This window comes from Crocuta crocuta, unplaced genomic scaffold (genome assembly GCF_008692635.1).
Source record: "Crocuta crocuta isolate KB4526 unplaced genomic scaffold, BGI_CrCroc_1.0 scaffold340, whole genome shotgun sequence".
Lineage (NCBI taxonomy): Eukaryota > Metazoa > Chordata > Mammalia > Carnivora > Hyaenidae > Crocuta > Crocuta crocuta.
Genome location: NW_027530642.1, coordinates 3,447,965 through 3,475,384, shown reverse-complemented (window position 1 = coordinate 3,475,384; position 27,420 = coordinate 3,447,965). Strand labels below are relative to the sequence as shown.

The following is a 27,420-nucleotide window of genomic DNA, read 5'->3' as shown; positions in this document are numbered from 1 at the left end:
CGGGGGGGGTGGGGGGAGAGTACAGTTCTGGAGTCAGCTTTTCTCAGTTTGAACTTCTGACTCGCAAGGATTTTAGCTGTATAATCTCGGGCAAGTCACTTTATGTCCATTCTTGATTTGGTTTTTCTTTCATTTGTAAATGGAAGTTAACAATGGTGCCTACCTCATTAAGGTTTTTGGAGGATCAAATGAGATTATCCCTGTAATGTGGATGGCTCGTTCCTAGTATAGAGTAAATCCTCAGGAAGAGGTCACTGCTGTCATTATTGACAGCAACATAATTCTAGTCTCTTATTATTGCTTTTTATACCATCACTTCTAAGGGCAGGAGGGGCCCAGTGCGACTGTGTTTCAGATGTTGAGTTTCTTGTGCTCACCATCTCTGTTGTGCTCCTGTGCGGCCATTCAGTTCCTCCCTTCCTAATTATTCTCCCCAAAATGTACTTCCTCAGCTGCTGTAGGGAGATTAAGTAGGGTAGTTGGAACCCTTGACCCTTCTTCACAGGTGCACAGCAGGTTTGTTAAATGACCTTATTTCTTGTGCTTTTGTGTGGAAGAGTCTAACTCCTCCTGCAGCCTTGTCTCTGTCAGGTTCTGTTTTTACTTTGGCTTTCTTTTCTTTTTCATTGATGTCTTTTTTCCCTCTTTTTGATTGAAATAACTTTTGAGCCATGGTTCTCTTTCTGAGAGCAAACTCATGATGTGAAATCAGATTTTTTATTAGCTACGTGTCCCGATCTTTTAAAAAAATTTTTTTTTGAGTGGTTATTTTTGAGAGAGAGAGAGACAGAGTGTGAGCAGGGGAGGGGCAGAGAGAGAGGGAGACACAGAATCTGATGCAGGCCTCAGGCTCTGAGCAGTCAGCACAGAGCCTGATGTGGGGCTCAAACCCACAAACTGTGAAATCATGACCTGAGTCAAAGTTGGACACTTAACCGACTGAGCTACCCAGGCACCTGTAAGTACGTGTTCTCCATCTTGATTTGTTAAGTCAGGTTCTTTCTCCAGAGGTTTTTATAGAATTACCATGTAAAGAGTAAATACTATGATTTCTAAATTTCATAGGAGCAGTGAGTGTAAGAAAGAAAAGGGTAACATTTTAGCATCAGTGCACTTGGAATTTTAGAGAAAAAAGTGACTTTGGTTATCAGACAGTTCAATTCCAAGTCTCTAGCTGAGGAAAAATAGATTCAAGAGAAGTGACTTGTTAAGTTCACATAACTAATTATGTCAGTGCTTTTCCACTAAATCACACTTCTCAGGAATTGCTATGCTGTTCAGCTGCAGAATTTTAAGATTTTTGGAGTTCTGATTTTTGAAGCTGCAAGTATAAATAGTTTCTGAAAGCTCCAAATGTGTTGGTGCCTGTCAGGAAATGACTCCCCTTTTCTTGTATTGTTCCAGAGTTTCATACTGGCTAAAATTAGCCCAAGAAACATTTGGCACAGTTCCCAATGAGTTGGATGGAACAAAAGATGGTATATAAAGCTCTTTAGCCCAAGGCCTCACTCCTTTGGCTCTCTGACAGTGGTAATTGAGGCCTCTGAGCAGGCAACTGGTGGAATTTACTTTTTATCTTGAAAGAAAGTGACATCTTAAAAGGGTAGGCTGAGTTAAGGAAATGTGAGCTCACCAGCTAGTTTTTTGCTGTGATTCCTTAAATTATGCGGACTCCTTGCAGAGGATTTTTATCTGAAATAGCCTCCTTAGAGGGCAGTATTTTGCTCAGAGATTTCAGTTGTGGGGATTTAGTTTGTCTCCTGTTTTTCTGCCGACTTTTCCCTTTCCAGTAGTCAGGAAGCTCCGTGCAGCCTACTTGGAATTTTTCTCTGTATTTAACTTGTCCTCATGGACTATTACTGTGTGTTAGAATCGGACAGTGCTTTGCAGGAGATTTCCTAGGTCATCTGTATTGGTTTTTAACCAGAGGCAGCGTGCTGTCAGGCGGCTTTGGACATTTAAGGGGTCTCGGTAGTCCATGACTGGGAGGGAATACCGGTGTTAATCATCGGCCACAGACATGCCCCTTCTGCCTCGTGCAGGGGAATCCTGCACCACCCTCACCATGAATGAGCCCACCCAAAATGCTGTGGACAAATGCTGGGAGGCAACCCTCTTGTTTCATGGTAGCAAAGTGAGAGTTCAGATGAAGCTTGTCTCAGGTGACATAAGTAATTCGATGAGGAGCACAGCCTAGGTAGAACCCAGCTTTTATGTTTCACGTCTCTTCATTTATAGCACCTTTCACTATTCACATGTAATTTAAAAACCTTCCTGAGACAACCACGGTTTAAAAAAAAAAAAATGTGTGTGTGTATGTAAGAAATGTGTATGTATGTATTTACAGGTATGTATAAATAATAGTATATTTCCACAGCATAAAAGCTAAGGCAACAATGAATTTCTTAAAGTAGGCTGATCTGAAATAGCAGTTGGTATTTTTAGTGAGTTTGAATATTTTCTAGTAAGTAATTAATATGTATGAGTTAATTTGACTGAGAAGTTTGTGGTGTGTGTCTAAGCCAGCCTTCAGATTTGCCTGAAAGAATCTGGGACAAAAGATATTTTCCCTAACAGAATTGGAAGCTTTGAGTCTCATCATGTGAGATTTGCCCGCATTGGGGTTAACTGGATCTCATAAAGGGACCACCGAGACAAACAGCTTCGGACTTCTAGGCCCAATAGAGCAATATGTCAGCTTTTTTTCTAGGCCTAGAGAAGCAGGCTTTGAACAAAGGTTAGTTTCAAAATACCAGCTTTATTTGCTGAAACCTAAAGAGGCTATCAATAAGAAATTTGTTAGGACAGCTTTATGCTAACTTGGGTGTTGAATACTGTAGTGAGAGGGACCTGAAGTCTGAAGACTTAGATTCAAGCCAGTTTTGTCTTGACATCTTATATTAGTCTGTCTTCCCTCTGGGTCTCAGTTTCCTAATCTGTCACCCATACATTGTTGTTGTGAGGATCGAACGAGAAATGATTTGTGACGTGTTGTCCGCTGTAAAATGCCAAATGCATACAGGCATTCTTATTTTTTTAGGAAAAGCCAGCCAAAGTCAAAGTGGAATTGGCTCCTGGCATCTCCTCCAAAGGCTCGGTGGTCAAAAGAAACCAGCCTGGCACCACTGAGCAAAACTCCAGTAGGGAAAATGCCTCCAAATTGACTCTGGAGAACTCAGAAGCTGTGAGCCAGCTCCTCAGTGTAGCTCCTCCCAGAGAAGTGGGTGAGGAGAACGAGTGGGAGGAAGTGATCATCTCAGATGCCCATGTTTTGGTCAAGGAAGCTCCTGGGAGTCGTGGTGCAGCAGCCACGAAGACGCCGGTGGTCAAGAGTGGTGTGCAGCCTGAGGCCTCTCTGGGGACAGCTGAGAATGACAGTCCAGGACCAGATGTACCACCACCAGCTGAGAGGACCAGCACCTCCAGTCCTCTCCCTGCTCCCAGAAAGCCTGCGGGGTAAACGTGCTTACATGTTCTAGGATTGTGTTTGGAATAGCAGTTTGGGAAATGCTCCTTGGTTTGTTTTATGTTGTTATTAGCATTACTGAGAGAGACAGCAGAGCCCAGTTAACGCTTCCTATTTTAGAGGTCAGGAAACCAAGGCCTAGAGCCACGGAATGATTTGCCTTTCCTCTTACACTCTGCTGTCTGTGCATTGCTGTCACATTCCTGTGCTTCCCTTCTTGTCATCTTCCCAGAAGCTCTTTAGGATCCTGTTGGTACAGGCTGAGGCCATTGTTACAAACTAGTATGCAGTCTTTCCAGAGTTAGAAAGAGAAGCCTTTTTAAGGTACCTTATAGAAAGATTCCCGGTGTTGAGAGAATTCCATTCTGGTTGTAATCTGTCCTGACTTCTGTTGACCTTGGGCATAGTCACTTCATGTCTCTTCTCTCCTCTGAAAAATCTTGAGTTGGGTATTAGAAAAATCTAATCCATAATGGCTGACCGTATAGACTAAAAAGGATTGTGTGCGATGCACGCATCGCCCAGTGCGCTGCAGATAGGTGGTTGTCTATGAACACGGCGCTCTTTCCTCGCCGTGCCCTCCTGAAAGGCCCGACTGCGTTTTTCATGAGGCCCCTTGCCAGGGGCAGTTGTGGTCTTGTAACTAAAGGCCCTTATTTGCTTGTATTAGTGGTTCTCCTTGGGGAACAGTTTGTCCCCAGGGGACAACCCAGGCAACGTTTACAGCTTTTGGTTGTTACAGCTGTGGGGGAGAAGGGTGCTGTAGGCATCGAGTTAGTAGAGGCCAGAGAGACTGCTGAGCATTCATGGGACAGGCCCCTACAAAGAATTATCCAGCCCAAAATGTTGATAGCGCCAAGCCTTAGAAATTCTGGTGTACGTTATTTGATTTCAAATTTTTTATTGTTGAATGGGAGATATATTCACATGATTCAGACTCAAAGGATATAAGGAATATACACTGAAAAAAAAATCTCTCTTCTAGCGTATCAAGTCATCCATTTCCATTTTCCAGACAATCTGTATTCCCAAATTTTTGTGTTTCTAGAGAGAATTTTAGGCATATACTACAAATATATGTGTTTGTGTATATATATTTTTTCCTACCTTTTTTTTATACAAATGTTAGTGTAACATATACTTCTGCATCTTGCCTGTACTTATTTATGTTATACTTAGGGATGGTTCTGTATCTTTAGAGCATGAAGCAATGCAGTTTAGACTGTTTGTTGTAGGCAACTGTGTCACTCTACAAGAGCCTTCTGTGGTGTAGGCTCTGTGCTCAGCATTGGAGCTACAAAGAAACTGTGGATTTTGTTCTGCGGGTCTTTTAGCCTCCCTCATGTGGGAGACTGATACACTTTAAATACTAATTAGAGGCAGATGGGATAGTCTACACTCGCTATTTGTATTCCTCAGAGTGGGCACTATTTTATACTTATTCACCTTCGTAATGACCCCTGAAATATCTAGCCTGACAGTTTACTACACTGTCCCTCAACTAAAATGCCTTTTGGAGGTTGTACTTTGGTTTTCTTCCACTTGGTCCAGAATTTTTAGATTTCCCTTTTTTTTTTTTTCCTTTCCAGAGTTGACCCGCTCACCGCTGGGCTCAGAGCCCCTGAGCTTAAAGGCAAAGCTCGGGGCAAGCCCTCCTTACTGGCTGCAGCAAGGCCCATGAGAGCAATTCTCCCAGCCCCATCTAATGGGGGCCGCGGCAGCAGCTTGGGGCTGTCCAGGGCCAGACAGGCCTTTCCCCTGAGCGGTAAGGGCGGGGAAAACCCGGGAGCGGGGAGCTGTCTGATGGGAAGGGGGCAGGAATGGAGTTGTCCAGAGTGGAGATGAGAGACTGAGGGGGACTCTGAATGCACTTAAGTCACCAGTTTGGCTTCTGGTTGTCTCAGATAAAACTCCCTCTGTGAGGACTTGTGGCCTGAAGCCGAGCACGCTGAAGCAGCTGGGCCAGCCGATCCGACAGCCATCACACAGCAGCGACGTGAAGGTAAGACCTGTTCTCCAGGTAGGGCATCGGGGGGTCGGGGCGCCTCTGTTCCGAGAACAGGGCTCCTAGTTAGTGTCTCAAAGCCAAGGGCAAAAAACCTATTCTTACCTTGGGAAGTGACCTCTGGAATGAAGTTTAGCATGAGTGAGTGAGTTATTTTTAGTTAATTTTTTTCTTGTTATAAAATGAATCCATATTTAAACTTGAGTTTTTATTTATTTTGAGAGAGAAAGTGCAGAAGGGATAGAAAGAGAAGGACAGAGAGAGACAGGGAGAGAGAATCCCAAGTAGGCTCTGCACCGTCAGCAGGGTGTCCAGTGTGGGACTCTTAACTCATGAACTGTGAGATCATGCTCTGAGTTGAAGTTGGATGCTTAACCGACTGAGCCACCCAGGCACCCCTTAATTTAGAAATAGTTTAAAACTTAGGGAAAAAATTGCAAGGGTGAAGGTAGTACAAAAAGTACCCATGTACTTTTTACTCGTAGTCACTTATTGGTAAGGTATCGCCCATTTCACTTCATCATTTGTGCTCATGTGTGTTTCTAAAGTACATACAATTTAAGGGAAAATTACATGGCCTTTTGCTTCTTCTTTTTTTTTTTTTTTTTAATTTCTAGGAGAGAGAGAGACCGTGCGAGCAGGGGAGGGTCAGAGAGAGAGGGAGACATAGACTCTGAAACAGGCTCCAGGCTCTGAGCTGGCAGTCAGCACAGAGCCCGACGCGGGGCCCGAACCCACGAACCGCAAGATCATGACCTAAGCGAAAGTCGGACGCTTAACCGACTAAGCCACCCAGGCACCCCTGGCCTTTTGCTTCTTAATGCTCCAATGTGCATTTTCTAAGAATAAGGATATTCTGTTACTGAAACTTTGATACAGTACTTGAGACAGCCATTGTTTTCCAATTTTGTCAGTTTTACCCAATTATGTTCTTTATAGCATTTTCCCACTCCAGTACAGGGTTCAGTGTAGGATCAGATACTGTATTTAGTTGTCTTGTTTCTTTAGCTTCTTTTGAAAAAATGAATGCATGGTGGTTGTAGAAAATAGAGAATTCAGATAAGGTGGAAAGAAAGTCAGTCCCTTGTAATCCTGCCACCCAGAACTAATTACTGTTGGCAATCTACGCCCATTCAGCCTTTGAGGCCTTTCTTATATTTGTTGGCATTTTTTTAATATAATTTTTTAAAACCAAAAGTCATGGCTTTTACTCCCATGTTCTGGTTTTTAGTTAGTACAATCCATTCATCTTAGTGATAGCGTTTTTTTCCTCTTCTTTTTCCATGTGACCAGGATAGTTATGAGTTATGATCAAAATTCCCTAAATCAGCATTTTTTTTTTACTAGACCTCTTTTTTTCGGGCCGTGACCCTTGATGACACATTTTTACATCACAGCCCAGTAAACATCCATACTTGTATACATAACAACAGTAAAGAAGCTACTCCCTTATTATATGCAGTTATTTTGGTATTTTCCATTTTGCAAAATCCTGGTTTCAACTCAATAAATGAATTTCACTACCTGTCAGTCGATTTTGTGACCTGTAGTTCAAAACCCCCGTGAGACCAAACTAGAATAAGAAACTCGGGCTGCCTTCTCCCTTGCAGTGCGCTCTGCCAGGCAACTTCCTTTGTTCCAGATTTGCCCTGGCTTTTACTCTGAAGGCTGATCTGTCACCTGGCTGTGGTGGTCAGCACTGGATGCATGTGTGATACAGGTCTAGAAAGATGGTGATCTGGTGTGTGTTGCTGCTTCGTAGATCTCCAACCCTAGTCCCTGTACTTGGGTAAATTCCCTGTCTTCTCTGGAAACAGTCTCCTTTTGACTGGTGACATTGGGTATATGTTAAAACTGTAAGTCCTTTTGCTAGTTTTAAGACAGTTAAGTTACATGAAATTTTGTATTCTGAATATCAACCTAAATTCAGTATTACAGAATAATTATTAATGCTGTCTTCATCTTTTTTTTCTTTAATAGCATAGAACATTTGAAAGTTTTGTAGATAGTGGTAAAAGAGGAAAAATCACAATCTTCCTCTCACCCTGTGACATTTAAGTGAACAGTCTTTTCAAGTTCTTTCTGTGCCAACATTCTTCAACCACATATTTGTGTGTATAACTGTTGTTAAGTTTTCCTCACTTGGTAGCAGTTGTAAATCTGATCCACAGTGTTCATAATATGCAGTGTTAGAAGCTGCACAGAAGAATGTGGCAGCCCTGGACTTGAAAGTGGCATTAAACCTCTGGCGGGCTGGTGACTGCCCTAGCCCTCTAGGATACCAGTCACCTCACCTGGAGCATGGCTCTACAAATTCCCTGGGAAACTGTTTCTTCAAGCTCTTTCAGGAGTGTGAGGTTTTATAGAAAAGCACTAAATCACTTGTTCTGATCCACAGCTAACAAATGGCCCGGGCAGTCGGACGTCACAGGTAAAAGTCGTGGAAGTCAAGCCTGATCTGTTTCCTCCGTACAAGTATAGCTGCACTGTAACGCTGGTAAGTGCATCCTGGTGATGGGTTGGCACAGAAGTGGTTTTGGTTGTGTGGTGGGGGGTGAGTGGGAGTGTGAGAGAGGTGGGGAGAGGTAGTTAGGAGTGAGAGTAGGCTCAGGGTTGGATCATTGCTTCTGAAGAGCCCTTCGCTGATACAGGTGGTAGCTGCTGGGTGCATCAGCTAGGTGTTGTGCCGGTGAGATCTGTAGACGTAGGCCAGCCGAGACCTGGGTATTTCTTGCAGTAAGTGGAGGTGAGAATCCAGTCCAGCCCCAGAAATATGTTATCCACAGTAAATCTGAGAGTTATAGTTTTTCCCCTTAAAATAGAGTCACATTCAGTACTGGCATCTTAAAGGATTTGAGAAGTGCTCTGGTAAAGCAGCTTTGTTTAGCCTCCCTTTTCCCACCAAACTTTTCCTTCCCCACCCACCTTTTATTTACTTTTATTTATTTATTTAACATTTATTTATTTTTGAGAGAGACAACACGAGCGGGGGAGGGGCAGAGAGAGAGGGAGACAAAATCCGAAGCAAGCTCCAGGCTCTGAGCTGTCAGCAGCTCCAGGGGCTGGGACTCACGGACTGCGAGATCATGTCCTGAGCCAAAGTTGGACACTTAACCGACTGAGCCACCCAAGGCGCCCCATCACCTTTTATTTTTTAACACAACATCTATTAACGTCCCGGTAAACAAATGTGTGACTCTGGGGTCCTCCTTTTGCAAGGGAGGCCACATGGAGCAGTGGAATAAACACTCAGGACTTAGTCCACAAGTGGTTCTGGCTCTACTGCCAGCGTACGTGTGACTTAGGCAAACGTCTCTGCTTCTCGGGGGCCTCAGTTTCCACCATCCGTAAAATGCATCAGTTTAGATTCCGTGTTGGGGCTCTTTTTTTGCTCTAAACATTCTCTAATTTTGTTTATCTTTAAATACCATTTGGCCAGGTAACTTTTGGCAGGTTCTCTGCCTGAATTGAGTAAGATGCACAGATTTTGAGAGAGCAGCTGGATTTTTAAAAATTGTTATCTGATAAAGGCACACAGGTACAGAACCATTCATTCGAAAAATATTTACTGAGCATCTGCTCTGGCCAGACCTGCTGGGAATTCTGTAGTAACAAGACAGGACGTATGGTGGACTAGTGCGTAGTCTGGCCTGATCCTTAAGGAGAATATCTCCTTTATCCTGGATATCTGCTCAGGTTTCTTTTCTCAGAGACTAGTTACTACCTTCTCCGTGCCATCTATACCTTCATCTCCACATCCCTGTGACTACAGAAGGCCTCTAATGTTACCGCAAGGGGTGGGAGGTGCTTCCCCAGGACCTTTTCTTTTTTGGTTAGATAGCAGCACATCTCAGGAGCCCCGATGCCAGAGATTGGAGCTTGGGTAGTCCCGAAGTCATGATTGCCCTCAGGCAGGGTTTGGACGCTTGTTCACCACAGTCTTCAGCTCTCTGCTAGAACAGGCCTCCTTCACTCTGCAGTAGCCTGGACTCTGAAGGCATTTGAATTTCTAACTTCTGTTTTTAATGTTTATTTTATTTTTTATTTTTTTGAGAAAAAGAGTGAACACACAGCATGTGTCAAATTGTGTGGAGTGGAGGAGTGACAGAGAGAGAGATCCCAAGCAGGCTCAGCCCTGACAGCACAGAGCTGGACCCAGGGCTTGAACTCACAGACCATGAAAACATAACCTGAACTGAAACCAGGAGTTGGACAGTTAACTGACTGAGCCACCCAGGCGCTCCATGGCATTTGAATTTCTGACCCTAAAGAGTTAGCTCACTTGTTTCACAGATGAGGAGGGGCTTGCCAGAATGATACAGGCTGTACTAAGATTGAGAGAACGTAACCACAGAAAAGGGATCTTGTATCAAAGCTCTTTGGAAATTAGTCTAAATCTGGTTTTGCAATTGCCACTCTCTTCTCTCATTTACTGATAGCTGGTCATCCTGGTTTGTGACTCTGCCCAGGTGTAACTTTTGTGGAATTAAATACTGGTCTTCTTTTTTTAGGATTTGGGCCTCGCTACTTCGAGAGGCCGGGGAAAGTGCAAGAATCCCTCTTGTAACTACGTCTACACCAACCGACATAAACCACGGATTTGTCCTAGCTGTGGTTTTAACCTTGCTAAAGACCGGACTGAGAAAACCACCAAGGCTCTCGTGAGTTCCTTCCCTAAACACATCGCTGAGCCTCGTGTTGGGCTTTGTTAGTAGACCTGCTTTGGTAGAATTAAAGCGATTTCTTGGTGCATGATCGTAATTAGAACACCAGAACTGGAACCAATTTAAGTTCTGGACCTAGGCTTCTCTTTGGGCTTCCTTGTCCTCATTACTAAGTTGAGTTTGAGAGAGTTGGAGAGAGTTGAGTTGGAGGGAGTTGGAGAACCTTCTAGCCCAGTGGACCAAGAGTTCATTCACCAAAGAGAATGGGAACACAGGCTTTACAGAGGATTCTTAGGGGTGCCTGGGTGGCTCAGTCAGTTAAGCGTCCCACTCTTTATTTCGGCTCAGGTCATGATCTCAGCAGTTCATGAGATTGAGCCCTGCTGGTAGCCCAGAGCCTGCTTGGGATTCTTTCTCTTCCTCTCTGCCTCTCTCCCTCTCCCTCAAAAATAAGTAAATAAACTTAAAATTTTTATTTTATTTTTTAAAAATAGGATTCTGAAGAGAGAGATGGAAGGGTTACATTCTTTTAGTTTTGGGACCTGGTGGAGGACCTGTAAATAGTATTTGGTAAACAGAGAATACCAGCCCTAAGACTTTGTAGATTAGATCACTGCTTCTCAGGTTCCTTACAGAGTTTTTGGGCACAGTACAAAGCTTTACTTCTGGCAGTTTTGGCAAATCTCTCTGAAGTTGGACCAAACTGTTTCAAGAGTAAAACACATTCCATTTGGCTCATTAGGGCTCATTTTTTATTTATTAGAACCAGGAAAAAAATGAGTATTTTCAGAAGTTCTCTGATTTTCCACATGTGAATTTTTTTAATGGTTACTTTTGAGAGAGAGAGCATGCATGCATGCTCTAGTGGAGGAAAACAGGGAGAGAGAGAATCCCAAGCAGGCTCCTAGCGCAGAGCCCAGCCTGAAGCTCAGGTCTACAAACTGTGAGATCACAACCTGAGTCGAAACCAGGAGTCAGACCCTTACCCGACTGAGCCACCCAGGTGCCCCTTCACATGTGAATTCCTTTAAGGGTACAGGAAGATACAGCACCTGAGGCAGCAAATGGAATGACTAGATGGAGGATAAGAAGATAGGATCTCCCTGGTCTGCTTGGTAGGAAAGAGGATGGCGTTATGGGTCAGGGTCCAGGGTGGAGCCTGGCCACTTCAGATCTGGGCTGGACTTTGCAAGGTGGGCAGGATTTGGATGGAAGGGGAAGGCAGACCATGCTCCCAGGACGAGCACGGGCACAAGCGGAGAGCTAGAGGGCCTTGTGTTCCAGTCACCTAGACATGGGGTGTATACAGGGAGGAGTATGGAAAATAGTGGCTTGAAAGGCATATTGGGGCCATATTGTGGAAGATCTTTAAGGCTAGACTAGGCAATTTGTTTTTTAGGCCGTGGGGTCACATTGAATGTGCTTGACCCAGGGTGACGCCTAGAAGGTTGTGTCAGGAAGGAGGCATTTGGGGATTTGGGAATGGACAGGACTACCGAGGTGGTGAGAACCATTTCAGGCTACGTTTTCTCTGCATATGGCGGGTGGGGCAGAAAGCTTCTGGCAGATGCATCTCACCCCTGGTCCCAGGTTGGTTTCCGTGCTTGAGGTGGTGTTCTGAGGTTATCCCTGTGAGAAAGGGGACCAGAACTAAAGTATGTGGGCACCAGTGGCTTAGTGGAAAACACATGGGCACTGGCCATAGGGGACAGCTGGGAGGACCCTCAGCTGGATGCCGTCCCTCTTCTGAGTTTTAGTTTCTCTAGTAACAAAACCGGGCCAGGTGGATTCTGTCTGGACATTTTATTCTTAGGGCCATGAGCCCCCGAGAAGACTCAGAATCGAGCTTCAAATAATCTATAAATCCCTGAAATGGCATGTGAAATGGGTCCATAACTACCATCAGATTCTGTTGCTCCATTGGTTCCATTGGCTACCCCCTGCTGGCAGTGACCTTCCTGGATCTTCCATGCCTCTCATGGGAGGGAAGAGGAGGTCTGCACTTGACTCCTCCTCAGCTCCCTATGACACCATTATCTCTTTTAGGGCAGATGTATCTGTTCCCCCACGCCCTCTGACCTTGGAGTATGCATACTCAATGTATTGATCATGAGTATGGCATGGAATTGAGTTCTAAGTTAAGTAGATGCTCTCAACAGTCCTTTCTCCTATTTGATTGTAGCTGTTGGTGTAGTTTGCAGTGTGGAAATGGACGTTGGTCTCGATCTAGGATGATGAAGTGACCTAACTTTCTAGGTCAGATAGGAATCGTTCAGGGACATCTAGCCAATTGATTTCAAATCCTGCTCTCCTGTCTTTGGTTGATAGCTGCCTACCTCCAGTACCCTTCTGACATTCTGTCACCATTCAACTTTCTAAATCTTAGAGAAATAAAGTGTAATTATTGTTTTCCTCAAACTAAAACACTGGCCCGAGACCCAAGGACCTTAGTGTGTAATGCTCCCTGGAGCCCCCTGGTGGCCATGTGCTTCCTGCGCAATTTGTCCTTGGTGGCTGTACTAGAGATTACAGCATCTCTGGGCTGGAATGGTCTTCATTCCTTTCTGTCCTTCACTGTGGCTCAGAGTAGAAGACTAGTACTGCTGCCAGCTATTCTTGCAGCCCAAAGTTCAACATAGATGTGACTAGGAACACACTGTCTCCCAGGGCAACTCATTCTAATGTCTGTCAGCTCTCTGCAGCCGTTCATTTTTCTTTCAGCAAGCATGCATTTGAATGCCTACTGTAGGTCAGGCCTTTGGAGATACAAAGATAAATAGGACATGGTCCCTTCCCTAGAGGAATTCACAGTCTAGTGGGGGAGAAAGATAGTAACCAAACTTCTAGAGTATGAGACAAAAGTTATAGGTGCGCAGAATTCATAAGACAGTTCCTTCTTGTTATTAGGCAGTTAACTTCTGCAGAGCAGCATATAATATGTCCAGCAGATATGAACTAGTCTTTAGTGTGTTTGGGAATCAGCAAATAAACAGTGACCTTATACTCACCGAAGATGGGGGAACAGTCTCCCCAGCTGTGAGACACTGAATTCTGCAGTGAAAGGATAGACTCCGTGCATTTCTACACGGTATCAAGGAGGAATCTCCATTGAAAAGGACCTGTTTTTAATGAGCGTTTCAGAGCTCAATCCTGAAAGTCTTTAACTGATACATGAAATAGTCCCCTTATACCCAGAAGATAAAAGTGTTAAGGACCAATGCCTTAAGTAGTACAGATACACGGTGACACATCAGAACTACCGTCTGTAGCACTTTCATTGTATCCCAGGTACTATGCTGAGTGCTGTACTTGCAATATGGTTTTACTCTGCATGACAACTAGAGATTACTAGTACTTCCTCCTTCATTTCATAGATAAAGAAATTGAGGCTCAGAAAGATTCAGTAAACTGCTTTGGGTCACAGATGTATGGCTGTTAAGTGGCATGTGCAGGATTGAAGCCCAGGTCTGTTATTTTCGAAACCTGGTGAATGGGAGCTGACTGATGAAGCCATTTCCAAGTGGTGTGTGTCATCCTCTCCTTTTACTGATAGAGAACCTGGTGCCAGAGAGAGAGAGAGAGAGAGAGCGCGCGCGCACCTGCCTTGAGGCATGCATCGAGTTCCGAACTGAGAGAGAGAGAGAGAGAGAGAGAGAGAGCGCGCACCTGCCTTGAGGCATGCATCGAGTTCCGAACTGAGGTGGTTTGGGAACTAGGTTTCCCACCCTCAGCCATGGATGGGCCCAGCCCTCTGCCACTTGCAGTCTCTCAGTGTTTTAGACCGAGGCTGCTGGTGTCCTGGGCGCTTGCTGATCGTTCAATCCGCTCTTTTCCCAGGAGGTCAGCTCGCCACTCCCAGATGTGCTGAGTGCCACAGAGCCCCTGAGCCTGGCCCAGAAGGAGGTCCAGCGCCAGTCCACGCTGCAGCTGCTGCGCAAAGTCCTGCAGATTCCTGAGAACGAGTCAGAGCTGGCCGAGGTCTTCGCCTTGATACACGAACTCAACAGCTCTCGACTCATTCTGTCCAACGTGAGTGAGGAGACAGTCACCATCGAGCAAACCTCTTGGTCGAATTATTATGAGTCTCCGTCCACGCAGTGCCTACTCTGTAGCAGCCCATTATTCAAAGGGGGACAAAAGTAAGCACCCCTTTCAGATTTACCCTGTCCCTAGCTGCCATACCTTACTTGGCCCATCTTGCCCCTTCAAACAGCTGTAAAGCTGTGTCCTTTGAAGATGTTATTCTCTGCTTCTCTTGGGTTTCCTTTGCTTTTTCAATAGCCTACAGAAAAATTATAATAATTAGTAGTTACCCATTATTTCTATTGAAAATGTCTGAAAGTTGTTGTCACACAGTTAGAATTTTATTTACATCTGGACTGCCCAGCACAGTGCTTGGATTTGGGAGTTCAGGGGGATTGGTTAAACTAGGTAATAATTCCAGAGTAGTATTAACTTGAGGGGTGATTCACAGACTGCATGCCAACAGAGCAGAGACACCCACCTAGAAAACCTTGGAACACAAGCTCCAGGATCTTCATTTGCCTGCTTCATTAAAATCTTGAGAACTTTGCCATTGATCACTGAGCCCTGGAACTGCATTTAGTTGATTTCCCTTCTGTTTTTCTGTCGGTGATGTTTTGGTACTAGCTCCCTGGCCGGGCCCCAGGAGTGCTGGCTGCTGACAGCCAGCCGGCTACAGGTGGTGACTGCCCAGGTGAAAATGTGTCTGAATCCCCATTGCCTGGCCCTGCACAGCTTCATGGACATCTATACAGGTGGGTGTCGTGGTCTGGCCCTCCCAGCTTCATGGACATCTGTGCAGGTGGGTGTCAGCTTTTCTTCCCTCCAGGGGCCCCAAGCAGGCTTGGGAACAGCCTCTGTTGGTCAGACCTCTGGTCCTTGGAACACTGCACCTTCTCTCAGATGTGGCTTCTGAGAAAGAGGGGATTTTCCCTCCTGGATGTCTTGGCCCCAGAAGATTACGTTTATCTCCAGTGTCAGCGCTCTCATATCCTGGATCTTTAAACAAAGTTAACTTTTAATTAACAGATTTTCATCGTACAAAAAATAGAAAATGCTGACAAGTACAAAGAAGAGACTAAAAATCAGTAGTAGTCGTGCTGCCAGACATAAACACTTAACGTCACGTCACGCTCTCTAATCTTTTATATGTGTTACTCATCCATACAAACTATAAGGAAATACAGGATTTAATGGGTTTATAGTTTTTCTTTCAGCAAAAGTGGGGTTGTGCTGGATATTATTTTGGAATATTCTTTTTATTTTTTTATGTTTGTTTATTTTGAGAGAGAGAAAGTGTGAGCCTGAGTGGGGAGAGGAGCAGAGGGGGAGAAAGAATCCCAAGCAGGCTCTCTGTGAGGCTTGATCCCATTACCATGAGATTGTGACATGAGCCAAAATCAAGAGTGAGATGCTTAACTGACTGAGCCATCCAGGCACCCTGGAATGTTCTTTTTCAGTTTAGTAGTGTATCATGGGCATCTTCCTATGCCAGCAAGTGGAGAAATATGTGTCCATTTTTAGATAGCGTATGGGACTCCATTTTAGAATTCTCTTTATAATTAACTCTTTGGGTATAGCCTTAATTATTTCCTTTGGACAAGTGCTCAAAATGGAATTGCTGCATATTCACCCATTCTCCCTGTGTGTTTCTACCAACATTATAAGAATTTTGATCTTGATTTGATATGTAGAATTGAGTGCCATAGATTAAAGAGCATTTATTTATTCTTTGTCTTCAGAACCTTATGCTGCCTCGCTTTGTATCCATGCTCTCAATGTCTTGTATTACCCAGCTGAGTTTGTATTATTTTATGCTTTTGCCACAGTTAATGAGAGTGCCATTTTCTTGCAGTCTATCTAGGTCAGTAGTGCCTAGGATTATATATTTTTTTAATTTTAGCTTTACTTTTAAATTTACATAACAGTAACATTTCACTTCATTGTTACATGAATTCTGACAGGTGCACCAAGAAAAATTTTTTTAAAAAAGTATATCTTAAAGATTAAAATGTTTTTAATATAGTGGATACACAATGTACATAGAATTTTGAGTCTGGCTTCTTTCATTAACATCATGCCTTTTAAAGGCCTCCATATTGTTGCCTGTATCAGCAGTTTGCTCTTCTTGTTGGATAGTTTTGCCTTATGTGGAGTACCAGTTAGCTAACCTGGTCACTTTTTTTTTTAAGTAATTTTTTAAAAATACNCTCAATGTCTTGTATTACCCAGCTGAGTTTGTATTATTTTATGCTTTTGCCACAGTTAATGAGAGTGCCATTTTCTTGCAGTCTATCTAGGTCAGTAGTGCCTAGGATTATATATTTTTTTAATTTTAGCTTTACTTTTAAATTTACATAACAGTAACATTTCACTTCATTGTTACATGAATTCTGACAGGTGCACCAAGAAAAATTTTTTTAAAAAAGTATATCTTAAAGATTAAAATGTTTTTAATATAGTGGATACACAATGTACATAGAATTTTGAGTCTGGCTTCTTTCATTAACATCATGCCTTTTAAAGGCCTCCATATTGTTGCCTGTATCAGCAGTTTGCTCTTCTTGTTGGATAGTTTTGCCTTATGTGGAGTACCAGTTAGCTAACCTGGTCACTTTTTTTTTAAGTAATTTTTTAAAAATATTTTATTTATTTCTGAGAGAGAGACAGTGTGAGCAGGGGAGGGTTGGAGAGAGAGGTAGACACAGAATCTGAAACAGGCTCCAGGCTCTGAGCTAGCTGACAGCACAGAGCCCAACGCGGGGCTCGAACCCATGAACCGTGAGATCATGACCTGAGCCGAAGTCAGATGCTCAACTGACTTGAGCCACCCAGGCGCCCCCTAATCTGTTCACTTTTTCAAGGACATTTGTGTTGTTACCAGTTTTGGGCACTTCTGAATAGAGCTCCAGTGAACACTCAGGTACAGGCTTTTGAGTGAACACAAATTTTCATCTTTTGGTTGAATACCGAGGAGTCAAACTGCTGGGCCTTATGCCGAGTGTCTTTATTTTTTAAAGGAATTGCCAGACTGTTTACCTAAATGTTTGTATACATTTTGCATTACCTCCAACAAGGGGGGAGAGTTCCCACTTGTGAGCACTTGGTTTTGTCTGTTTTGTTGTTCTTGTTTTTCTTAGCCATTCTGATGGCTGTGTGTAGTGGTATCTCATTGTGGTCTTAATTTGTATTTCCTCGGTGACTAATGACATTGAGCATCTTTTCATGGGCTTAGTTGCCATCCACGTGTCCTCTTTGGTGAAGTTATCTGTTCCATCTTTGATCTGTTGGATTGGATTGTTTGTTTTCTTCCTGTTGAATTATGTATTCTGAACCCGTAAGTTCTTTGTCAGATAAGTGATTTACAAATGTTTTCTCATGATTTCTGGCTTGACTTTTCATTCTTTTAACAGAGTCGTCCACAGAGCAGAAGTTCTTAGTTATGACAAAGACTGCTTCATCAATTGTTTCTTCTAGGGCATATACTTTTCATGGTCAGGTCTCTCTACCTCAGTGAAGACCATAGATAAATATTTTTGTTTTCTTCTAATTTTTTCAAATAAATTTATGGATTACATTTAAGTTTGTAATTCATTTTGAATTGACTTTTATATAAAGTGTGAGTTTAACATGTGAGACCCAGATTGAGTTCTTTCTTTTCTTTTTTCCTTTTTATGGGGCATGTGAACATCCGCTTGTACCACCATTTGTCGAAAGGTAGTCATTTCTCCATTAAACTGTCTTTGCTTCTTTGTTGAAAAACAGTTAATCATATGTGTGGGTTTATTTCTGTTCTCTGTTCTCTTTCATCGTTTTACCGTTGTCCATCCTTTTGCCGTTACCACGCTTGTCTTGATTACTACAGCTGGGTGGCAGGTCTTCATGTGTGTCTTCCAACCTTGTTCTCCCTGAATTGTTGTGGCTGTTTTGTTCCTTTGCTTTTCTTTTTTTTTTTTTTTTTTTTTTTTAATTTATCTTGAGCGAGAGCACATGCCAGTTAGGGGCAGAGGGAGGAAGAATTACAAGCAGGCTCCTCACTGTCAGCACAGAGCCCAGCGCAGGGCTCAAACCCGCTTACCGTGAGATCATGACCTGAGCCGAAATGAAGAGTCGGACACTCAACAGACTGAGCCACCCAGGAGCCCCTCCTTTGCATTTCCGTGTAAATTTTAGAATCAACTTCTCAGTATCGGCAGGGTCCTGTTGGAATTTTAATTGGGATTACATTGAATCTGTAGCTCGGTTTGTGAAAGTTTAACATGCTTAAAAATACTGAGTTTTCCAGTCTATAAACATGTGTATCTCTCTTATTAGAGTTTCTTTTATTTCTTTCATCAGTGTTTTGTAGTTTTCAGCATGTAAATTCTGCACATATTTTGTTACGTATTTCATTTTTTCAATGCTAAGTGACATGGTTCAGTTCCTAACTGTTCAGTATTAGTGTAGAAACACTATTGGGTTTTGTCTATTGAGTTTTTGTCCAGTGACCTTGCTAAACTTTATCAGCTTTAGGAACTTTTTGCAGATCAGTATTATAATTTTTAAAGTTTTGCCAATTTGATATGTTGCAACTGGTATATCATTTCTTAATTTGTTGCATCCTCTTTGATTCCTAAGAGGATTGAATGTTTTTTGTTATTTTTAAGTCTCTCTGTGAACATTTCCATTCTTCATTGGAATATTTTGTTGACAGAGTTATTCCCCAGTTTATCAATTGTCTTCTAATTGTGATTAAATTGATTTGAGATTTTTTTCTTTTTTTGTTTTAATTTTTATGTAACCAGATTTCGTCGTCTTCTGTTATGGTTTCAGCCTTTGGTATCGTGCTCGGAAAAGCCTTCCCCACTCCTTTATACTCTTCTCTAATGAGAACACAGTTGTTGTTGTTTTTTAACTTCCAAACTCTTTCTTTTTTTTTTTTTTAGTGTGTTTTTAATATTTTATTTTTGAGACAGAGAGACAGAGCATGAGCGGGGGAGGGGCAGAGAGAGAGGGAGACACAGAATCCGAAGCAGGCTCCAGGCTCTGAGTTGTCAGCACAGAGCCCGACGCAGGGCTCCAACCCACGAACGTGAGATCATGACCTGAGCCGAAGTTGGAAGCTTAACCGACTGAGCCACCCAGGCGCCCCGAGAACACATATTCTTGAACTTACTTTTGTGCAAATTTGTGATTTATGTTTTGTGCACATATAAAACCACCCTCTTTTAAGTTGGCTGCATTTAAATTTTTCTGAGTCTCTCATCTTGGGATTTTGTTAGGGGTGATTTTGTAGCTTTTGTTACATCCCTGGGCTAGAGGGTGCTGCTGGCCTTTCCCCATGGTGTGGCTGTTGCGAAGTAGAGGAAGAGTGGCCCCTCTGGCCCTGAGGACTGAGCTGGGCTGTAGGGAGGGCTTTTTCTTCTTCTTAAAAAATTCTCGACAGATTTCATTGCTTGCTTCTTTCATTTAACTGTGTATTATGGACAGCTCTCGTGTCAGAGCACTTGGTCTACCTTATTCCTTCTACCTATGCATAATTGTCTGTTTTAGAAATGTACTGCAATTAATTTAGCCCTTCCTCTATTGCTGGACATTTAATTTGTTTCTAATTTTTTGCCGTATTGTGGATGTTTTACAGTGAGTTTCTCTGTTGCCTCTTTTTAACTTCTCAGGTCTCTTTAATGTGGGCAACAAGCTGCTAGTGAGCCTGGACTTGCTTTTTGCAATCCGAAACCAGATCAAGCTGGGAGAGGACCCCAGGGTGTCCATCAGCACTGTTCTGAAGTCGGTACAGGAGCAGACAGGTACAGGTTGTCGTCCTCCCTTTTCCGTGCTAGTCCTGATTCCCTGGGAGTTTTCAGCGATGGGCTTTGGTAGGAAGAATCATCTTGGAGAAGAATCTGATGGTTTGAAAAGGAGACATTCCTGACTTCCTTAATACACCACTTCTTTTGACTCTTACAAATGCCAGGCTTCACTTTGGAAAGCAGGAGTCTTTCCATCCATCTAGGGACCCTCAGCATGAGGTTAAGCTGACTCTTTAGAAGTTCATCCTCTGATCATAGGTACACTTGGCCTCACTGTGTGTTGATCAGACTCATGCTGAGTGCATAGCTTCCAGAGTTCTGCTACCAGTCCCAAGGCTTATGTTGAGACCCAAGGGTGGTGATCACCCTCCTTATTATTAGAAATTATTTTCCCTCTTGCTTTCCTTACTTCTTTCTGTTGGTGCTTTTCCCCTCCTGTCCCTGCAGGCTTCCCGTTCCCTTGCACCTTGCTTGCTATGAGGTCAGATAGAGCACTGCAAAGGTTCTAGGGTCCATCAGGCCTGTGTTTGAGTCTTGGCACTGCCACCTTAGGGGCAGTGTATTTTTGAGCAACTTATTCTCTGCCTCAGTTTCTCTAGTTATAAAATGAGGATGAGAATAGCTTCTCTTTCATAAAGATGTGAGAGTTAAATAATGTATTTGAAGCTGTCTGCACTATGTTTAGTGCCCAATAGGTGCTTAGTACAAGGTGGCTATAATTCTGATTGGAATTGCCCTTTGGTGTTGCCACCCGAGCCCTTAAGGCCAGGGTGCTTGACTCTTGGGTGTTCTTAGGGAAGCAGTCTGAAGAGTTGCTCTTCTTGCTGGCCGTTGGCTCATCCCCAATGGCCTCACCGTCTTCTTCTGTGGCTTCTCAGAGCTCTTGCTCTCCTTGCAGAGAAGACCCTGACCTCGGAGGAGCTGAGTCAGCTGCAGGAGCTGCTGTGCAACGGCTACTGGGCTTTCGAGTGCCTCACTATCCGAGACTACAACGACATGATCTGTGGCATCTGTGGTGTGGCTCCCAAAGTGGAAATGGCCCAGAGGAACGAAGAAAATGTGCTGGCACTGAAGAGTGTGGAAGTAAGTACATCCTGGCTGCCTTTAGGACCATCTTCATGCCTTGGCAGCCACCTTCCTGCAAGCTGTCCCAGGACCAGACGGCTCCAGTCCTGCCTGGGAGGGGCGAGGGGCTGTTTTATCTAAGGAATGCTGGAGGAAACTTGAGGCGTTCGTTACTTATCCAGCACATTTATTCAACTGAGCCAGGTACGCTTTTTAGACACTTGGGACATGGCAGTAAAAACCCATGTGCTCATGAGACTTGAATTCTGCTTTGGGAATTCATGAAATCCCCAGATTTGGGAATTTGATAGGAAACAAACGTCGTTAATAATTGTATGTTCTACTGATGTCTATATTATATGTAGTAAGTAGTAATTAAAAGTAGTAAAGCAGTGAGAAGGGAGCAGTTTGGTGGAGAACCAGATGCCTGTTTTCTAGAGGGAAGTAAGTAGGGGGAGGCCTCTGATAGGGTGGCATTTGAGGAGAGATCTGAAGCCCACAGAGCTCTCAGGGGAGGGATATTCCAGGCAGAGAGAGCAGCAAAACAGGTCTGAGGCGGGCTTGCCACGCATGGTTGAGGAATGGTGAAGAGGCTGGTGTGGCTGGAGCACGTGAGCAGTGGGGAGAGCGGTGGGGTGTGGGAGTCCAAGAGGCTGCGGGAGGCCAGACCCACGGGGCCATGCGGGCCCCTGTGAACACTCACACCAAGTGGGATGGAGAGCTGTGGAAACAGTGTGGGAGAGTGGCCTGCTCTGTGCCTTAGGCCTTAACTAAAAAGTATTCACAGAGGGAATACCAAACTCAGATGGCTTTTATACCTCAATTCTAACATCTCCATGAAACCTATGTTTCTAGTCAGAGCAGATGCATTTCTCCACCTCGTTGTATAAGGCCAAATAACCTTGAAAATAAAATGAGACATTTACTGTGAGAAGAAATTGGAGTGATTGTACTAGCGAATATAGATGCCACAGTGCTGAATACAGTAATAACAGTGAATAGAGTAAACACATCGTGGGGAAGCTTATTCGGGGAAACCAAGATTGTGTCAACATTACAAAATATACTAATGTAATTTCCTGCTGTACAGGTAAAAGAAGAAAACCCACTTGGTTATTTCATTAGATGTAAAAAAAGGCTTTTGTTATTATTTAACGCCAGTTTCTGATAAAACTCTTAGTAAACTGAGAAATAAGAGGAGTTTTTCTTAACTTGGTTACGTGGTGTTTCAAAAAAATCCCGTAGAGTGCTGAACTCTCCCATGGTCGTGCTGAGAGGTCTGGTCTCTATGCCGGTGAGAAGGCTGGTAGTAGCGTAGCGGTGGGGTGAAGGCTCTCTGCCCCTGAACTTGTAACATGAAGTGTCCTTGAGGCACTGGACCTTCAGCTCACCTGTTCTCCACCATAGGTGGTGCGGGCCCTCTAGAGAAAAGTTTGGGTCCGTTCTGGCATGGCCAGCTGGGCCTATTAGGGACTTAATACATATGCCTCTGTTTCTTCCCAGTTAAAAAAAGCATGTATTTTGATGACATATTCCTTTGAAGGACGGTGGTTCATAACAAGACTATGAAAGTAAGCATAGTACTTCCCAGAGTCTTCTAAGTGTTGTTTGTAGATAAAAGGAACCATTAAAAAAAGTTTGCTTTTGTGTGTTATTTCATCAAGAGGCTGTTGCCAGACTCCTTCGGATCTGCTCATCTCATGGTAATATGGTGGTCATGTCAGTGATAACGCGGCTGCTGTGCAGTGGGCGTGTTACTGTGTGTGTCAGGTTCTTACGCCCTTCTTAGTGCTTTACTGTAGGACTGATATTGTTGATGAAGGGGCTGAAACCCAGGGGTTTTGTCCAAGCTCACCCTGCCAGGAGGGGTGGGTCTGGGACTTGGCCTTGGCCTTGGCTGTCTGACTCCAGAGTCTGAATTTGTAAGCACCGCTATGTTCATTCCTGGGACTCTGGACTCCAATTTTTTGTTGTTCTTATTTTTTGTTTTTTGTTTTTAAACACATCTGGCTACAGAGACCATTTGGTTTCCAGAAGTAAACATGCCCACCTCCCTGCAAAAACTTATGTCTCCTGGTCCTGCTTGATACCTGCTTTGTCCGATCAAGGCTTTTTCTCACAGAATGGCGTAGAATTCCCTTCACTCTCGGTATAGGCGTCTCTCTTCTTCTGTGGTACTGGGTATTTCTTTCTAGAGTCCAGGACTGACTTTATTTTTCCCCTGCTGTGTGTGCAGGGTGGCGCCGTGGATGGGCAGAGAAGCGGGTGGAGGGTATTCTGATGTCGGGGAAATGCAAGAAGAAGTTATTGAACAAAACTTAAATTTACATTTGTCCCTGAGGAGGCTGCCTGGTGGCCTGTCTTCTCAGGGACTGTATACAAGAGGACCCTCTGGACTGGAGACAGTCACTGCATCAGTTTGTGCACACAGCAGCACAGTCAGCTGGCATTCCTCGTGCCCTTGTTCTGAGGATGGGGTGGGCTCGGCAGCTGCGAAGTGGGGGGCAGGGGGCTGCGCTCCTGACTCACGGCATGCGCTGGGGCCCCAGGTGGCAGGGAGCGGGGGGCATGGCTCAGGAGCTAGACCTTTGTGTGCACTCTCACTCGACCCCGGACTGCGGCGTCTCACAGTCCAGCACACGGCAGCACGCGGTGGCCCCCCTTTCCTTGCAGTCAGGGAAGGGACTTGGCTGTAGGTGGACGCAGAAGGGACTTAGGATTGTTCGGGCATTGGGGAGTCCTGCGGGAGGGGAGAGAGGAATGCAGCCGAAAGGCAGGCACTGACACATTAGGTTTGGGGGTGTCCTGGCAGTGCGTGGCCGTCAGATGTCCCCCCACACACACACACCCTTTGTTGTCCAGGGTATAGCAAGACGGGAGACTGTTGTGTTGCTAATACTCCGTGGCTCCTACAGTTTGATCTTTTTTTTATCTTTGCCTTTTAGTTCACCTGGCCTGAGTTCTTGGGCCCTAGTGAGGTAAACGTGGAGGACTTTTGGGCCACGATGGAGACAGAGGTGATTGAGCAGGTGGCCTTCCCTGCCAGCATCCCTATCACCAAGTTTGATGCGTCTGTTATTGCCCCTTTCTTTCCACCGCTCATGAGAGGAGCCGTGGTCGTCAACACTGAGAAAGACAAAAACCTGGGTGTGCGGCCAGTACCTGGTAAGATCACCTGGTGGCTGACTCGGGTCAGGGGAGGGCCCAGTCCAGTGTCTGGAACATTCCCATGGCCAGATAGCATAAATGGAGGGCGGGGTGGGGGGCGGTGCTATGGGCAGGCTCGCCTGGAGGGCTCTTACAAGAAGATAGTGACAACCTGTGTGTGACCAAACTCCCTGGAGATCCAAGTCATGGTGTAGAGTTTTGAAGAACTGCCAGCCAGCTTTGACACAACAGTACTTCTCCTCACCAAGGGGAATATGTTTCCTATTCTATTTCATGTTTCAAATTCTGGATGTGGCCTGAGATGTCATAGGTATTTAACATGTGATCTGCTGGCTCTCACACAGCGCTTCCTAACACTAGATGCTGAGGTCCCACTTCCGGTTTACTGTTTAAAGACCCAGAAATTGGTTTTCTTTTCTGAGACCCCCCACGGAGCTGTCTGTGGGCCAGGCAAGGTTCAGGAACACAGTGTAGGGAGAGCACTCTCGAAACGAGAGCCGCTGCTCTCCTGCTGCTGCCCTTGTGCTAAGCATCTGAGATGTCGGTTCTGAAATACCCATTTTGGGGCTCTTTGCAAGGGCGCGTCACTGGATCTTTCCCCTAGATGTTCAAAGGTCGAAAGCCCATTCTGAGAGACTTCAGATACCTGCAGAAGTTCTAAGACCTGCCTTGAGCCCCCCTCCCTCAGCATCCCGGGCAGTGCTCAAGGTAGAGCCTGCTTCCCCACCTGCTGTACTTAGGCCCCGGCCCCTGCTTTTCAGCCTCCCACGTGAGGGGCTCCTCATGAGCTCTGTTGGCTGGCAGCAGCTCCCCCCATCAGCAGGGCTGTCTCTTGCAGGCCACGGCAGCGCCTTGGTGAGGCTGCTCCATGAGGGCACCTGCAAGCTTGAGGACATTGGTTCCTACAGTGAGGAGGAGCTGCGGCACCTGCTGAGGCAGTGTGGCATCCCCTTTGGCACAGAAGACACCAAGGTGAGTGTCGGGGGCGGCGGTGCAGATAGGGACTTTGGAAGCAGGCTGGCAGTCCGTTTTCTGGGTAAGGGTACGAGCAGCTGGGACGAGTGCCTTTGTCGGACAGAAGGTGCTGGCAGTCAGGGAACCCTGGGCTGTGGTCTGCAGCCAGAGCATGACAGCAATGGGAGGCCTTTCCCTCCGGTCAGTTCCTCTGTGGGCCCAGACTCCGGGGGCAGGAATCCTGGCTCTCCTACTTACTGGGCGTGATCTTGGATAAGCTTCCCTACATTTCTCAGCCTCGTTTTCCTGGTTTACAAAGTGGAAGTAACCAAAATACCAACCCATGAGATTGTTGTAAGGGAAGTAATTTGCACTGTGTGGTTATCACCTCTCCAGGCTCTTTGAAAGTGAGTGCTGTTGCATGCAGAGAGGGAGAGAGAGAGAGAGAGAGAGAGCGCGCGAGAGCGAGCACATGCATGTGCATACGTGAATGCATGTGTTTCATGCATGTGTTTACTTTTCTTCATACTAACATGCTGTTGAAAATTCTGTGCTTTCTTCAAGTTCAGACTAAAACATTAGCTTCTCTTTGAAGCATTCCCTGCCCTGTAAAAAGTAGGAAATCCCCGGGCTTCAAGAGTCTGGCGCCTTGGTCATTCTAGCTGGCTCTGTCTGTGACCTGGTCCTTTCAGGGCCCTCAGAGTCCCCGTCTGTACCTAGGGGACATTGGACTAGTGAGGCTCCAAGGCCCACTCTGGCCTTGATAGTTTATTCTTTTACTTTGGATATTGAAGTGAGCATTTGGTGCCTCATGCCAGGCCTGGCCCCTTAGCGTTTACTGCTCTGTGTTTAATCTCACCTTGCTCCAGGAACAGCTCTGCTTCTCCTTGTTGGCCCTCTATGAATCTGTACAGAATGGAGCCAGAGTTAGACAGCCCCCACCTCATCTCACGGGAGGTAAAATCTACAAGGTGTGCCCCCATCAGGTAAGAGGATAACAGAGGGATCCTTGGGGTGAGCTTGTCCATGCCAGGTTTTCCACACAGAGGATCCAGTTGATCTAGCTCCTCCTGTGGGAGCTGCACGTAGGTCACTGAGCGGCCTGTGGAGTGGCTCCTTATGGGTCAGTTGCCACCGTTTGGACTAGGAAGGGAGCCTGTGTCATCAGAGGTGAGCACTGAAGGGGTCATTCCTCCACTAGGTGACCTCCTTTAGTAGGGAAATGAAGCCGCCCTGGCTTATGGAGCCGGCTCCGAAGGAACTAGATAGAGACGAGACAGAAGCTAATATGGAGGGACCCGCTGTCTGGAGCAGCCGGTGACGAGCTGCAGACGTGATGTTCTAGCAGAGGGCGGGTGACCGTGGAGTCCTGAGTGGGGAAGCCTCATTAGCCCATCTGGCTGACCAGAGGCCATGGCAGTCTGGCTTCCCTTCTGAGAGTGACGAGGGGCCCACCGGACAGTTCTGGGTCGGAACTGGGGAGGCCGAAATTCAGGTGTTGGTTTACGAAGAGCACGCCTTCTGTACGTAGAGCGTGAACAGGATAGGCACCGGGATAACTCTGGGGAGGTTGTGCACTGTGTGACAAAGCAGGCCAGGGAAGACGCTGAGGTTGGAAGCCCCTGGAACAAGCACTAACCAGGGCGGAGATTGCTGGCACAGCCTTCAGTTCATTTTAGCGTGGGAGTGGACATAGGGACTAGTTGTCAAAAGAGAGTCTGATTATCTGTCACCTTCTTTACTGAAAGCTGCATCTGAAAGACAGACTAGACGCTGGCAGAACAGAGCCTGCTCAGAGGGCTGTGTTCATGTGACTGGGGACCATCTCATGAGAAGCGTGCGTTGACCACACAGGCCCGTGAGAGCCACAGGGCTCAGGGCTGTGACGGGCGAGCAGGGTTACTACGAGGTGATAGCCAGGATCGGTGGGGGCCAGGGAAGGGAGGTGGAGGCAGACGCAGGGTTTCCTGCTATACACACAGCTCAGCAGTGAAGTGGCATGGGGGGGTGGGGGGGTGGCTGTTAGTGGAGGTATTCACTAGTTAACATTGGGGCTTCAGTCTGGGCGGCATATCTGGGTCTTCTGGGGAGCTGCTCAGAATCCAGATGCTCAAACCCCACCCCCAGAGCTTAGCTCCTTAGGTTTGGAGTGGGGCCTGGAACCTCCGTCTTCAGCCAGCTGTCAGCTGCCAGTGCCGTGTGGCTGGGGATCGGAGCCGCTGGACTGGACGGTGCTTGTCAGGGCAGTGTGGAGGGTGGGGTTCGGAGCAGATGCCCCTGGGGGCC

At 45.5% G+C, this 27,420-nt stretch overlaps 1 protein-coding gene across 3 annotated transcripts in view; it reads left to right on the top strand.

Annotated features, from left to right (window-relative positions):
* The window catches only part of HMGXB3 (HMG-box containing 3), a 47,691-nt gene that overhangs the window by 17,440 nt on the left and 2,831 nt on the right, over positions 1-27,420 (top strand). For 2 of the 3 annotated variants that reach the window (XM_077769016.1, XM_077769017.1), the window contains exons 7-18: positions 3,041-3,456; positions 5,056-5,231; positions 5,371-5,468; positions 7,870-7,968; positions 9,983-10,132; positions 13,973-14,274; positions 14,786-14,913; positions 19,813-19,944; positions 20,846-21,030; positions 23,958-24,177; positions 25,019-25,152; positions 26,004-26,120. In XM_077769016.1, the coding sequence (XP_077625142.1) occupies positions 3,041-3,456; positions 5,056-5,231; positions 5,371-5,468; positions 7,870-7,968; positions 9,983-10,132; positions 13,973-14,274; positions 14,786-14,913; positions 19,813-19,944; positions 20,846-21,030; positions 23,958-24,177; positions 25,019-25,152; positions 26,004-26,120 (2,157 nt within the window). The remainder of the gene's footprint in view (positions 1-3,040; positions 3,457-5,055; positions 5,232-5,370; positions 5,469-7,869; positions 7,969-9,982; positions 10,133-13,972; positions 14,275-14,785; positions 14,914-19,812; positions 19,945-20,845; positions 21,031-23,957; positions 24,178-25,018; positions 25,153-26,003; positions 26,121-27,420) is intronic. The other variant, XM_077769018.1, reaches the window with a different exon arrangement.